A 15,549-nucleotide genomic window follows, 5' to 3' on the forward strand; every position below is an offset into this window, starting at 1 on the left:
AGCAGCCCCGAGCTACCTGCATTCTCCAGCTGCCCCAGGCAGGTGCTCCCAGGCTTGCAGTGTCCCAGTCTTGTATGCCTCAGGAATCCCTGTTCCCAGGGCACCCACAAGTGGCTCCCTGAAGCCCCAGGAGTGTCTGCCTGGGTTCCCCTGTTTGCAGAGGCATGCCCAAGTCAGATTTCCTGGGCATGTTTCTCTCCAAATATGGAAACCCAAGGCTTCCCTGATTGCAGAGGTGTGCCCAAGGATCCCGTAGGCATTCTTCTGCTAATGGGAAAACCTGGGGTTCCCCAATTTGGCGAGGTGAACCCTGAAGATTTTCTTGCATGATCGAGCCCTGGCCACTCCTGAGAGCATCAAGGGCCCAACCCTGCAGGACAACAGGACAACATCACCCAATGAAGCGGATTAGCTGTGCCAGGATACATCCTGACACAGCTGATGCACTTCATTTGGTGACATCTGTTTATTCCCAAACCTGTCAGAGCCCACTGTCCCACTTCGATCTCTGCGGAAACACTCACCAGCATTGGAATCAGGATACGGCAATACAGGGGATTGAAACTGAAAAAGAGGTGAAAGGTTTACTCTTAACACCTCGTAGGTTAAACAAGTCTGCAGACTGTCCAGTGCACCTCCTAGGGCCAGTGCACAGGAGGAGGATACACATCCACACTTGCCTGCAGTGTGCATGTGGGAATTTCCCCCCTCACCTGAGAACTGGACCCCGTAGAACAGGCAGTGCTGAAATACATCAACGACAGTAATACCGGTTGTTTGTATGGCAGCAGATACTGCAAAATCCAGGAGGAGGTGGTGGAGTGGGGGGGAAAGTGGAGGAGTGTTTACAACCTCTGCATTGCATTTCATGCAGAGAGTTGACTGAAGTTAGGCATTTGAAATGCAGCACGTGGCAAGCTCTTCACAGGTAGCTTGTTCTGAAATAATTCATTTACTGCAATTCTTTTTCATTTAAAATAGCAGCCATGGTTTAGACCTGCCTCCTTTTCCACCCCGGAGCCTGGCATAGAACAGTGACCTCCATGCTGGCTAGCAAAGGATTGCCATCGAAGTCACGAGTTCTGCTGCATGTGCCATGTGCTGTCTCCCTTGTCCGATCAGCAGCCTGGTTTAGTCAGTTATATCTCTACCATAGGGTCTTCTTTGGCACCTTCTGCTGTAGACTCAAGCACTGAATACAATCTGGTGAAAGGACCAGTAGTTCCATGAGATGATTCTTCCTACTTTCTGGGCTGAGAATTGACCTACTTGTTTGGGGAAGGCTGTAGGGAAGATGAAGCCCTTTCATGCCAGTCAGGATGCATATTTTGGGAGCAGCAGCAAAGGAAGTTAAGGTGTCTTGCTATGACTTCAGGAGCCTAAGTTTAAACCTTGCCGCAGACCCATACCAAAGGCTGTACCCTGTCAACCCAACTGTAAGTGGTACCTGGTCATTTGGGCTGGGGAATCTAAGGTGGCCAGATGGGAGCAATGTGGCTACCATCACTTGTGTGCCCTTGGCTACAGAAGCTAGTATGTCTTAACCAAGCCAGCTTTATTGGCTGCTTGGCCTGGGGAGATGTCTTGACCATCTTTGGATGCTCATTGGGTTGGGCATTTTGATCTGTGACGTACTGTGAGCGTGGTACTTCTACTATGGAGAATGCTCTGCCCTCAGTGCTTTTCTCCCTAGTAATATCCTTGTAGAGTAGGGCTGACTTAGCAGGGCTTGATGTAGAAGAGGTGTCTGAGATCACCAACTCCCTGGCTGCTAAGAACCTCGTAGATCAGAGTCTAGCCTTTGAACTTGGTCCTGAAATTCATAAGAAGCTTTTGGAGCATATGCCACCAATTGCAACAGTCCAGCATGAAGATGATGCATAGATTCATAGATGTTGGGTCAGATCTCAATAGATCATCGAGTCTGACCCCCTGCATAGGCAGCAAAGAATGCTGGGTTCAGATGACCCCAGCCAGATGCCTATCTAGCCTCCTCTTGAAGACCCCCAGGGTAGGGGAGAGCACCACCTCCCTTGGGAGCCCGTTCCAGACTTTGGCCACTCGAACTGTGAAGAAGTTCTTCCTAATGTCCAGTCTAAATCTGCTCGCTGCTAGTTTATGGCCATTATTTCTTGTAACCCCCAGGGGCGCCTTGGTGAGTAGAGCCTCACCTATTCCCTTCACCCCCATGAAGGGAATATCATATAGGTGATAGCCACCTATCATATAGGTGATAGCTTCACCTATTCACCCCCATGATGAATTTATAGGCAGCCACAAAGTCACCTCTCAACTGTCTTTTGCGGAGGCTGAAGAGGTCCAGGTGCCCTAGTCTCTCCTCGTAGTGCTTGGCCTGCAAGCCTTTAACCATATGAGTGGCCCTTCTCTGGACCCTCTCCAGGTTATCCACATCCCTCTTGAAATGCGGCGCCCAAAACTGCACGCAGTACTCCAACCGCAGTCTGACCAGCGCCCGATAGAGGGGAAGTATCACCTCCTTGGATCTGTTCGTCATGCATCTGCTGATGCACGATAAAGTGCCGTTAGCTTTGCTGATGACTTCGTCACACTGCAGAGCTAATGGCACTTTATCGTGCATCAGCAGTACATAATGCTTTGACCACTTCCTGCCTGGAGGGGCTGAGATGCTGGGCAGGCACAGAAGGGAGCCAACTGCTTGGAAGCAGGAGGACAGGGACTCTTCCAGCTTCCTCCAGCAGCCAGGGGTATTTAGAGGAGGAGGCTCCACATTTATCAGACACCTGCTTGAGAGACTACAAGTGAGGCAGCCTGTGAGCTGTGCCAGGGAGAGTAGAATCCAACCAGCCCAGCAATCCTTGGTTGGACCAGCCTCCTTCGGTCTTTACTACTGGGCTTTGGCTGGTAGATTTGTGCTGCCATGGGTAGGGTACATGTGTCTCACTGCCTTCATGATGTGGGAGTATCTATATGAATAGGTAGGGGTGAGTGGGAGCTTGAGAATCAGATGGCAGATGCTGAAACAGAAAAATAAGGATGTAAGTGGTGGGAGGGAAGGAGGGAGGGAGATATTGCAGCAGCATCCACCATGGGGAGATGAAGGGGAGAGGAGAGGCTGAAGGCAATGCAGAGAGAGACACATCACCCTGTGCTTGCAAGGCAGAGGCAAGGCCCAGGAGGGCTCTGTGAGTGCTGTACTCTCCAGCATGTCCAATAAAGTGAGCCATCCCTCCCCAATGGTTCCTCCTGCCCCATGAGGCAAGGCTGTAACTGCCTACCTTGTGCTTTGCAGCACAGAACTCAGAGGAAGACAATCAGCTGGTTTAACACTTAGCTGAAAGATTCTAAAACAGCTTTTCTGTGCCTAAAAATTGCTAGTTATAAAGTCAGAGATGCAGGCTTAGAAATGGGACCTGGGAATACCAGCCTTTGCTTAGTCCTGGTCTGTGATGGAACTGGAAATAATTTTGCCAAGAGCACCAGCCTGGCTCTCTCTGACACCCTCCATCAGGACCAGAGAAGCACTGATGCAGATGAGCTCTGGAGACTCACTGCACCCACCCCTTCCCCTCTTGAGGAGCAGGCTGGCACCTGGAGGTGGGTTAGTCATGCATTAAGGATAATTGCTCTTCTGCTTCTAGAGAAGGGCCACAGGGGAGAGTGACCAGTGAGCAAGTGGGGGCATGTGTTGATGTGTTGAAGTGGCCTGTGCCCCTCTGCAGCCTGCTCCTATATAATTAGGGAAGTAGGGGTGGCGGACAAATCTGAGTAACTAGTTCAGCCCCATTAGACATCCTGGTCCCAGTGTCCTCAGCTCCGACCCCCTTGACTAGGTTGCTTTCTGAAGAACATAGCATCTTTCCACCTCCTCTAGAGAAATGCTTTTCCCTCGCAGCAGAAACAGGCCCTGCTCTCCACATCGCCACCACCACCAGGGAGACACAGAAGGCCCTGAACCTGGAAAACACATGAAATGGAAAGGCCAGCAGCCCACAGATCACATCAGATAGCTCCCGTCCTAGAGCCCCTGGCCCCTCCTGCCTAGGGGACAGGCCTGAGGGGAACCAGGAAGCCAGGCCTTTGCAATTCACTCACTAAGCATAAGAGATTTCTGCTAGAAGCAGCCAGAAACCCAGGGCACTGAGCTCAGAGGCTGAGTGCAACCTCTATACCAGGGAGCTTTCTGCCTGTTGGTGGTATGGAAGGTGAGCTCTCTTTGAACGTTTCTGATGTAACTGGCAGCCAAGGAGCCAGCGGTGGTGTTGACTAAAGGAGTGTGGGGCTATTCCAACACAAGCCCTTCAGCTGACTCCAGGTCCTTGGCAGTATAAGCTAGGACTACCAGGGTTGTAGCCACGGTTCAGCTGGTGGGAAGTTGGGTCTGAATGAGTACCTCCAGCAATGCTTCACTCCAGCGATCCTTCCCACCAGCTGAACCCTAGATTACAATCTTGGAGCTGTTGGGCACATGCTCCTTACCCCCTTCCAAGTAAAGGATTTGGCCCCCTGTGTGGCATACCACAAAGCCAGTCAGTTGCCGAGGAGGTCTTCTGAAGAGCTTACTAGTAACATTTTCATTTGCTTTCCTCTCCAAGAAACCACTGGATGCAGGCTTGCTGCTAAAGCAAGGTGCATCTGGCCCTTTGTGTTTGTATCTAGCCCACAACTGCATGGAGCTGAGGAAAGGGGCACTTGGGGAGCCCCAGCTGGTTCCTGATGATTGACCTCTCGATGTTCTTTGCAGCTGGTAGGACTACAACCAGTGAGGAGCTGGAAGACATGCTGGAGAGCGGGAATCCAGCCATTTTCTCCTCTGGGGTAGGTGCACAGGCATTTTGCTGTGTTTCAAACCCAAGCTTCAATCTCAGACTTTTAAGACAACTTAGGGGAAGATTCTGACAACTAGACATGTGTACAGTGACACCCAGACCATCCACCTGATAGAGTCTGCCCTGCCGTCTGCACCTGAGCTAGGAGCACATGCCAGGCTTGGACCTATTACAGCCCCCCGACCCCCGATGGATGTAGTCACAAAGCAGCTTTCTTCACAGCACAACCATGTGTTGAGGGAGGATATGAGTCTGCACCCACCAAACTGACTAACCATCTGTGAGTCTAGTCTCAGAGCTTGTGCTGGAAAGCCTAGGCAGCTATCCCACAGTGCCTCAGTCTGCAGTCAGGGAATGGGGGTGGGGGGCTGACAGCTCTGTTCCCCAGGTCCAGTTAGTCCAGTCTGTTCCAGAGAACCAGTGTTAAGGTCAGTGGGACAAGATAGGCTCACTGCAGGGACAGAACACAAGTCCCTGCCATGGCTATAGGTCAACATTAGCCATGTAGGGGCAATTACATGAATCATGGGTAGTGCTGAGTCAGCTAAAAGCTCTTTTATAGTCAGATTGTTCCCTGGCCACCATCTCTTCCATAGCCAAACAGCTGTCCTGCTGTAAAATATATGCCCAGGTGGTGTTGACTTAAAATGAATGGGCACAGCATAGAATCTGTTTCCTGCATACCCTTCTGTGCCTGTACTCCCCACTCTCCCTCACAGCCTCCTCTCCCCTGCCTTGGATTTATTGATTTATTTGCTCTGGCACTCCATACTGCTTTGTTTATGTAGCCAGCCCTATGCCACCACAGCTAGCCTCCAATCCATCAGCCCCAGCTGCTCATGCTCTGCTGGAAAGCACTGTAATTGCAACCTCTTGCCAGTTGGGCACTATTGCTTACCTACAGGTCCTTTAGCACCTTGGTGTCTGTCACCTCTGGTGTCTGTAACCTTCATGCACAGGCCCATGTCTTTAGTCAATGTGGCCTGAACTGGCTAAGTTGCATGACCTGGCCAGGCCCTCACAGCACACAGGGAGTGTCCTGTGTCACCCACTGACAGCAGAGCCACACCCAAAGGGCTCCCTACAGAGTGAGCCCATGAACCAGGGAGGCTACCTAGGGGTAGGGCCCAAGAGCCAGGTGCATGATCCCTGTCTCCCTCTCCTTGCAGATCATCATGGACTCCAACATCACAAAGCAGGCACTCAATGAGATTGAGACGCGGCACAGTGAGATCATCAAGCTGGAGAACAGCATCCGGGAGCTGCATGACATGTTCATGGACATGGCGATGCTCGTGGAGAGCCAGGTGAGAGGTCCAGAGTAGTGCCCACCGCATGCTGCTTAGGGGTCCAGCTCCCTGCTGCTTCCTAGGGCCTCTGGCTGAACAGGCAGCTTGAAGAGCCCCACCTGGTGCAGAAAATACAGACCAAAGAACAAAATCCTGTCTGGTCTGGGGTAAGGGGACTATTATAGGGCCCTCTCCCCTGGGGTCCTGCCCATGCCCAAACACTGAAGTTGAGGAGACGCACCTGGCTTTGGCATGCGCAGCCCTAGCAGGATGTCCATGCACCTTGTTAAGCCTTGCTGCAAGCAGGCACCTTCCATTGGTCTGGTGGAGACTCAGCTGCTTGTAGCAGGACTGAGTGTGGCCTTTCCAGGCTGTCCAGGTGGCACTTTTCAGAATATAGGACAGGTTTGCTGGCCGCTGCTCCTTGTGCTGCACCTTGGAGCTAAGGGTCGCCATGTGCTGATGGATCCCAGGGGGACCTTCTGGCTAGCAGTGGAAGGAGGGAGCAAGTAACAAGCTTCTGTCCTGGTGGTTCCAAGGCAGGCCCTTAAGAAGGGAGGGCATAGAGCAGGAGCCCCAGAGAAGAAGCTCAGCCCAAGGGCTGTGGGGGTGAGACATGACCTTCTCATTAAGGGGCTGCCTACTCCAGGACACCCACTGCCAGTACTTTTGGGAAATGAGCATCCCATACTGGGTCTCTGTTTTTTTCTGCTCAGACCCTGACTGGTTCCAGCAGCCACTGGATGCACTAAGGGCTGTGCCCCACTGGGATAGTCCTGGAGCTTGCTTTCCTGTGGAGCTCATGCTGTGCTCCCTTGGGTATGGACTACCTTGAGTCAGGCCAGGTCTCCACAGGCAGAGTGCGCTGTGCATGTGGGGCAGGCTTCCTTGCCCATAGAGGGCAGTTCCCTGGGACCTGGCCTGTGCCTGCTCACATGACCCTTCCTGACCCCTGTTCTTGCCTGACATGCTGCCACCAAATCCTGGAGGGAAGTGTCCCAGCCAGCAGGTAATATGCATCCCACTCTGTGCCAGTCACATGCATGCCTCACTGCATGGCCTGTGCTCCCTGCATATGTCTGTGGCTTTCATAGATTGTAAGGCTGGAAGGGACCTCAGAAGATCATCAGGTCCAGCCCCCTGCACCAAGCAGGAAAGATAAATGGGTTTGGGTGACCCCAGCAAGGTGACCATCCAGTCTCCTCTTGAAGATTGCCAGTGTAGGCGATTGCACCACCTCTGGAGGGAACTTATTCCACAGTCTGAACACCCTAACTGTGAAGAAGTTTTTCCTCATGTTGAGCCTGAAATGGTCTTCCAGAAGTTTGTGGCCATTACTCCTGGTTTTCCCCAAGGGTGCCCTGGTGAACAGTTGTTCACCGAGTCCTTGATGTGCTCCTCTGATGTAGCAGTAAACTGCTACCAAGTCCCCTCTCAGCCTTCTCTTTTTCAGGCTGAAGTGTCCCAGGTCCCCCAGCCTTTCCTCGTATGGCTTGCCATGCAGGTCTCTCATCATACAGGTGGCCCTTCGTTGGACTTTCTCAAGCTTTACCACATCCTTGTTAAAGTGTGGTGCCCAGAACTGGACGCAGTACTCCAGCTGTGGTCTCACCAATGCTGAGTAGAGCAAAAGAATCACTTCTTTGGTTTTGCTGGAGATGCATCAATTGATGCATGCCAGAGTGTTATTTGTCCTGCTGGTTACAGCGTCAACACAGCTGGCTCATATTCATACTATGAATGATTGTCCCATGCAAAAACTATCCAAGGACAAAGAAGAGCTATGAGTAGCGGTGTGCTATACATCTGACCTGGTGGGCAGAAGGCTTTCAGTCCCCAGGGCAGCAATGCATAAGGTGCACACAGGGATGCCTGGCTAGGTCCAGCGTGTTGCCTGGGACCTCTGCACTAGCCTTCCTCTTGGTGTCAGGGTGGGCAGGTTGTCACCCCAGGGCAGGTGATATGAGCAGCGGCCTGTGCAGTCAGGCAGCTCCAGGTACAAAAACCTCACATCACGGGGAAATGAGAAGGAAGAAGTGATGTATGTTCCTCCACAGCCAACTCAGGCCCCACCTGCAATGTACTGGCACCACGAGGCAGCATCCACACAGGTGTGGGATGGGGCCTTCAGGAAGTTGGGAGGCTTCTTCCCTCCAGCGTGTCCCTTCTGTGTTTTTGTGGTACCAATGGCTCGAACTCCTCCTGTTGTTTCCTTACTTCAGGCAGGTCTCTGCTTGGGGGCTGGCTAGTTCAGCTTGTCTCCTGTTGGTGCTACCACTGCCCACTCCCAGGGTTTCTGTCCCAGGTGCTGCACCCAGTCCATGCAGTGCAGACATTAGCTTCAGCTGAGCATGTGCCTGAGACCTTGGGTGCTACACCTAACTCCCAGAAATCACAGTCCCAAGCCTGCATTCTCTTTGGGAGCAAGAAAGAAGCTTGGCTGGTTCTGGAAGTGGCTTGTCTCCACGCATAGTGGGCTGGATCCTGAAGGGAGTGGACAGGGGCTGCAGGTGAGCACGTGGCACCCAGTGCTGCATTCAGGCTCAGCTATTGCACCGCTGAAGAGTGATTCCTACCCAGGAAGGGCAGAACCTCACTAGCACAATAAGGCTCATGCTTCATCACACTGGGAGAGCCCATCCCCACCCACATCTGGCCATGGGGCAGGCACAGTCAAGGGGCAGGTATTCTTGTCACTGCTTCATGTCCAGGGTTAGGCCTGTGACAGTGCCTGTGTGAGCCGTCATTTTGTGGAAAGCAGCAGCCTGGTACTCCCTGCTGTGCAATGGGCAGCCCCCTAGCTGGCTGTGACCCCTCCTTAGTCCCAGGAAACTGGTCGCTCAGTGTTCTTGGTGTCCAGCTTCCCACTGCTTCCAGCTTTGCCTGTGCACCATACGTGGTGGTAGCACTGCCCTTCTAACTGCTGCGCCAGTTCCAAGCGCTGTACCCTGCCTGGTGGGACTCTGTACTAGGACTGGCCCCTGGGTTGCAGTACACACCCAGGCAAGCACAAGGGCTGCAGGCAATGCTAGGGCCAAAGCCACAGCCCCACGCACCTGGAGCATAAAACAAAGTAATGCCCTTCTGCAGCAGTACTGCATTTCGGGGAAGGCACCAACCAGTCAAAATGCCAAGACAGTCAAAGTGCCCTGGGATCTCCCATATCCTGTGAGCCTGTCTTGCTGGGTCATTTATGAATCACACCATGGTGCTGCCTGACCATACAGTGAGCCACTACATCCCAGCATGAGGGCTTCTCGGCATCAGGAGATGCAGTGCAAATGCCTATGCATGCAGGGGCCACCTGTGGCATATTCCACCTGCTGCTGCTGCATGTCCTGAGAGGAGCATGGGGCATGCTGCCCTGGCTCGATACACACCTCGAATGACACCTGATGCTCTCAGGCATCAACCCCCTTCATAGATGGAAAACACGAGTCCTGGAGAAGTTGGGTGACTTCCTGAGGTAACAGCAACCTGTCATGAATAGAAATGCAGGCTCTTAGAGGCCCCTGCCTCATCTCACCGGCTCTTGAGGATCTGATCTCCAAACACCCAACCCTTTGAGGGCAGACTGGTGCGCTTGGGCAGCTGAGGAGTGGGGAAGAGTCCAGCCATTGAGAGATGGGGCCTGGGACAGAGACATGGGTGGGTGGAGGGAGTAGCCATTGGCCCTTTGGGTTGAGTGTATGAGCAAAATGTTCCTATGCCTGGAGGGGCAGCTGAAGGGCTGGGGAGGCCCAGATGTTGTATGAGAGAGCAGAGGGTGAGGCTGTGTTTAATGCTTATAGGGTTCAGTCAGCCCCTCCAGGCACATCCTGAGCTCAGCGCCTGTCTGGACACAGATAGTCAGTGTCTCTCCTTCATGCTGGTTTTTTCCACCTTCAAGCAGATCCTGTGCTACGCTGATATTGAGGCCGTTTACTTAGGCAGGGACCATGGTGACTTCTCTGCTGGCTACTGGTCTGGCAGCCTCACTCCTGAGCCCTGTCAGTGGCTGTGTGTTCATCGATATGGTGAGCCATGATTACAGCACCACTGGCAGCCTCTGGCTGAGGGGCCAGAGCCCCAGGCTGCATACGGCTCTCTAGAATGTACCACGAGGCCCTGTGGGACTCGAACCTGCCTCTCGAACAGGCCAGCACCTGATCCTGCAGAGAAAGACAATGACCCAGATGGCATCTACTGCGGACAGCTCTGCCTGGGCACAGCCTGCCCCTCCAGCTGTGCCAGAGACAGGGCGAGGAAGGAAACCTGCCACGTGTCCCTGCTGTTCCCTGGCCAACAAATGCTACCTCGGTAACCACCCTTCGCAGGGAGCAGGAGCAGAAACTTGCCATGCAGGCAGGGGCCAGGCTGGTACTGCTGCTATTGGGAGTGGTACACTACTCAGTGCCCCTCAGTCTTGTGTCTGAATGGCACACAGAACTGCTGCCCCTAATCCTGGGGGCTGACCTGGGGAGTTGCCTTGGGACTCAGCAGTGGTGCAGAGGCCTCCATAGAGGGTAGCTGGCTCCTGAGTCCTGGCAGATGCGTGCCGGTGGTGTGCTGGGGGCAGCAGCAGGGATCCCTGTCTGTGCATGCCTGTAGCTTTGTGATTGTCCTGTCATGGTCTGATGTTGTGGGTCCATGCTGTCTGGTGGCTTTGACTAGTTGTCCCTGCTTTTCAGTGTCTCCTGTTCAGTCGTTGATGACAAACCCCAATGCCGTAACCTGACACAGCTCCTAAGGGTCCCTACACTGACGAGACAAGTCCCAGGCTGGAGGAAACAACAGCTTCCAAGGCTGTCTGTTGTTTAGGCCAAGCAGGAATAGTGCAGCCAGAAACAATCACTCCGTGCACTAGTGTGTGGGGCAGTGTAGTCTGGCTGCTGCCAAGGCTTGTCCCAGAGAGCAACCCCCTCCCTTCCCCACTCCCCCTCCCCCAAACAAGCCACCTCCCTTGGACAAGACAACTCCACACTGCCCTGGTCTGGCCATTAAGGAGAAGCTGGAGGGTCCAGAGTGCTGGGGACACAAGGAAACCTGCGGGTGGTATGCAAACCTCCCTGTGTGCCATGGGGGCTACTTCCCCAAATGTCCTGGGGTTGAATGCCTGCTCCCAGGAGAAACCCTAGCCCAGCTCTGTGCTCTGAGTGCAGGGCTGGGATGAACACTCAGGCTCTCTCTCTCTCTCTGCCTCTGTCTCTCTCCTGTGCTAGGGGCAGCAGTGACCATGCTGGAATGGGAAGCCCCTGTGTCCAGACTGAAGTCTGTGAGGTGCCAAGGAGAACCCTAGGGTAGGCAGCCTGTTCTGCAGCCTGACAGCAGCAGGTAATGGGAGCAACCAGAGGAGTGTGCCTGGAGCTCACACCAGTGCATACATGTGTGTGTGTGCGTGCATATGCGTGTGCGTATTCTCTCCTGTGCCACGCAGGGTGAGATGATCGACCGCATCGAGTATAATGTCGAGCACTCCGTGGACTATGTGGAGAGGGCTGTGTCTGATACCAAAAAAGCTGTTAAGTACCAGAGCAAAGCCCGACGGGTGAGTACTGTGATCACCTGGACTCAGCCATGGGCATGCAGCACCCTGCACCCTGTCACCTGCTGGCTGGGAATGCCCCCTGCCATCCTGAGGAGCATGAACCAGCTCTCCAGGCTTCCAGGTGTGAGCCAGTCACTGTCCCATCCAGCAGGGAATGAACCCTGCCCCTTGTCCCCAGTAGACCCCAGTGGCCTGTCCCTGCTACCAGCAGCCATCTCAGTGGGGTGTTCTTGCTGCTGGCTGCAAGGTGTGTGGAGTCAGCCTGCTCCGGTGGGGAGGAGCAGGGGGCATGTGCAGAAGAGCAGAATGCCAGCCAGCTGGCACTTCTTTTTTATGCATATTTTCACCCTCCTTGGCTGGGAATCCTGTGGCCCTTCCCTGCCTGTTTAGTGCTGAGCTGGTGGGGAGTGTAGGAGAAGAGTTCCCCCTGGTGCCATAGTCCAGGCATCACAGCTCTTGCCTATGCTGGGCCCCAAACCAGGAGCAAAGGTCTTCAGGTTGAGGGAGAGGAGTGGGACCTGGCTTAGCTCTGCTGTGCAGGGGACTGGGCTGTGTCTTGGCAGGGCAAGCCTTCATCTGACCCCTCATTGGAGCCCATGGAGTTGGTCAGTCAGCTCCAGGGGACCTGACTGAGTGTTGGAGTCAGCGCTCGGCACACGCTGAGTTTTCCTGGGAAACAATGCCTCCAGATGGCAGCAGGGACTCTGCCTCACGTCCATGAAGTGCCCTAGGCCTCCATGTTCTGAAGTGGAGCCCCACCACCCAGTACTAGAAGAAACAAAGACCAAGGAGAGCTTGGAGACAACAAAGAGCCCATCACCAGTGGAGACTGAGTCGGGTCCCTGGCAGGGGAGGGTTAGGGTGTGTGCTGCTGTTGACTGATACCATCTCCCTTTCTCTCCCCTGTTGGTGCTGCGGGAATGGGCCTGAGCAGAAGAAGATCATGATCATTATCTGCTGCGTGGTGCTGGGCATTGTCATCGCCTCCACCTTCGGTGGCATTTTCGGATAGAACTTCCCAAGCCCAGACTCTTTCTTTTCAAAGAGTCCAAGAAAGTGAGGCCGAACTGCCGGGCCTGGCAGCCGCCCTGCAGGGAGCCTCGCCTCAGCGCCCCCGGGAGCCCTCCCAGCAGAATTTCAGTTTCTAATGCATGATCGTTTTGTAACTGTGCGTGTGGTGCGGTACGTCTGTGTGGAGAGGGGCTGCACTAGGCCAGGAGGGCGGGCAGTGTGGGGAGCCAGGGTCAGGGCAGGAGGGGACAACAAAGCAGGGACCTGAGATGCCAGGGGTTGGGGGAACTGGGATCCAGAGAGGGCAGAACACACTTGGCACTGCTTCTAACACAGGGAGCCAGATGGCATAGGCACAGGTGCAGGTTGCCCGTGACCAGTCTTCTAACATGCAGCCAGGCACATGGCAGCTGAACCCACTGGCTGAAGGAGCACCCTGAGAACAAGGAGCAGGGCTAATGTCAGTACAGGGCAATGCTGGGTTATCAGGGCAGGTGCTGGCCAACCAACCCCCCAGTCAATTCTGGTCCCTTGCTGGCACAGCTAACATCTGTGTCCCTAGCACCTGCCCTGTCAGGCCACTCATAACGCAGCACCTCTGCTGGCTCCTTTTCCTGGCCAGTTGTGGCATCACGCCCACCTCCTTGGCAGATGCTTCCTGCAGTGTCCCTCACACCTGGCATCCCTTGGCTCTTCTGTGACCACTTCCTGCAGTGTCCTGGCTTCTCTTCCTCTTCCCCAGCTGCCTTGCCCAGTAGCTGCTCTGGGCATGTTCCCTCCACTGTGGCTCCTGCAGGGCTGGGTTCTCTGCTGCTGCCTGTGCTGGTCGGAAATGTTTTTCTGTGAGGCTGCGCTGACAGGACAGCAGTCCCTGTGCCCATGGAGTGCACGTCCCCGGGTAGGACCAGTGCTGCTGCATGGGAAGGATCAGGGGTAGACAGATCGGGGTAGACAGAACTGCATTCCTCCCTGCTGCCCCCTAGGCCAGCCAGGGCACATTCTTGCTCCTTGTCCTTTTGGCCTGAGAGGTGAGCTGTGCAGAGCTGGCACTGTGCGGGGACCCCAAAGGAGGATTGAGCAGAGGCCTGAGCTCTGCCACTGACTGGGCAGGGGAGATGGTGTGGGAGCAGGGGTAGTTCTTGGCCTTGCTCCTGGTCCCCTCCATTCCTATGCCCCACTGTTAGAAGAGCCCCAGGTCCCTTCACTGCACCTTGCACTTACTTGGGGAATGCCCCATGGTACTGGAGGTCGCCTTGGCCATTGCCTAACACTTCCGCCAGCTCTGGGCTGATATTCATAGAATCATAGAAAATTAGGGTTGGAAGGGACTTCAGGAGGTCATCTCATCCAACCCGCTGTTCAAAGCAGGATCATCCCCAATTATCATCCCAGCCTAGGCTTTGTCTAGCAGTGTCTTAACCATCTCCAAGGATGGAGATTTCACAACCTCTCTGGGTAGCCTGTTCCAGTGCTTTACCACCCTCCTAGTGAGAACATTTTTCTTAGTATCTAACTTAAACTTCCCTTGCTGCAACTTGAGACCATTGCTCCTTGTTCTGTCATCTGCCACCACTGAGAACAGTCCAGCTCCATCCTCTTTGAAACCACCCTTCAGGTAGTTGAAGGCTGTTATTAAATCCCCTCTATCTTCTTCTCCAGACTAAATAAGCCCAGTTCCCTCAGCCTCTCCTCGTAAGACATGTGCCCCAGGCCCCTAACCATTTTCATTGCCCTCTGCTGGACTCTGTCCAATTTGTCCACATCCTTTCTGCAGTGGGAGGCCCAAAATTGGACACAGTACTCCACATGTGGGCTCACCAGTGCCCAATAGAGAATAATCACTTTCCTTGATCTGCAGGCACCACTCCTACGAATGCAGCCCAGCCTTTATCTGAAGGGATTTCCCAGCTCCTCATTCTGGGTAGCAGAACCTTAGTAATGCCTAGCAGCAACCTGCTCCTTCTCGTCGCCTCTGCCGTGTCGCCAGCCCTAGAGCCACCACCCTGCCCACAGCCATGCAGTGTGCATCCAGCTTGAGAAACGCTTGGGTTGGCTGGAAGAGCTGCCCCAATGACCCACAGAGCTGCCCAACCCAACTGCACTCATCACTAGACTCTTCCATCTAGCAATAGGCAAGTGCAATTCAGTCCTGCAGCTTCACTTTCTTCCAGCTCCCTAAGAATTGTGTGGGGAGGGACCATTTGACAAGTGGGTCTGTCCCCACCCTCCCCAGCATTGCAGGCACTTCCCAGGATGTAAGAGAAGCACTATATCTCACTATCCGACAGCATCCCACGACCCCCAGCACACATTACTCCTGCTTTCTGATGGGACCAGTTTACTGAGCCAACGTTGACAGTCTGGTCTTCATGGCAGCAGAGGGTCCTCACCCCACTACTGTTCATGCGAAAGGCAAATTTCAGACTGGGCTATGCCTGGAACAGGCCCTGCAGTGTTGTATGTACCAATATGGTCTAGGGGGAGGCGGGGTTGGGAGGGAATGCAGCCTGCCTTAGCACCAGGGAATCAGGCCATCCCAGCAAGGGGCAGCAACCAGCATCAAAACTTCCCATCACCTCGGTCTCTGCCAAGGGCATCCTAAGTCAGCTTCTGCTCCTAAGCAAGCTACTTATTATAGTGCCTCTGATAGGCCCAAGTGAGACCCCAGACCTAAGCTGGCACCTGCATCCTGGCCCTGAGGTGGTGCAAAGGCAAGAGGAGCCACTGTCATTTGCTTATAGAAGGCAAACAGGTACATACTCTGGAGAAACCGCCCATGCAAGCAACTGGCTGGGGCCTAGGAGGCAGCTGTATGTGAAAGCATCTCTGCAGTGCTCAGGGACCCCCAGCTGAAACTACTTGGCTGCTGTTCCTGTGGCAGTCCCAGGGGGCTGCCCTGCAAGTGGCTGGCCCC

General features: G+C 54.2%; 1 protein-coding gene across 5 annotated transcripts in view; it reads left to right on the top strand.

Annotated features, from left to right (window-relative positions):
- STX1A (syntaxin 1A) overlaps nt 1-14,157 on the top strand; it is a 313,683-nt gene extending 299,526 nt beyond the window's left edge. Inside the window, exons 7-10 of one of the 5 annotated variants that reach the window (XR_003095558.1) lie at nt 4,724-4,797; nt 5,978-6,115; nt 11,299-11,624; nt 12,559-14,157. Coding sequence is in view for 4 of the 5 variants with exons in the window: in XM_006029900.3 (XP_006029962.1) it covers nt 4,724-4,797; nt 5,978-6,115; nt 11,514-11,624; nt 12,559-12,636 (401 nt within the window). In the remaining variant the exon portion in view is untranslated. Of the gene's footprint in view, nt 1-4,723; nt 4,798-5,977; nt 6,116-6,813; nt 7,171-11,298; nt 11,655-12,558 lie in introns of those variants that run through there. The other 4 variants (XM_006029900.3, XM_025211368.1, XM_025211370.1 and 1 more) reach the window with 4 other exon arrangements.
- The last annotated feature ends 1,392 nt before the right edge of the window (nt 14,158-15,549 follow it).

The sequence above is a fragment of the Alligator sinensis genome, unplaced genomic scaffold (genome assembly GCF_000455745.1).
Source record: "Alligator sinensis unplaced genomic scaffold, ASM45574v1 scaffold773_1, whole genome shotgun sequence".
NCBI classification, from domain to species: Eukaryota; Metazoa; Chordata; order Crocodylia; family Alligatoridae; genus Alligator; species Alligator sinensis.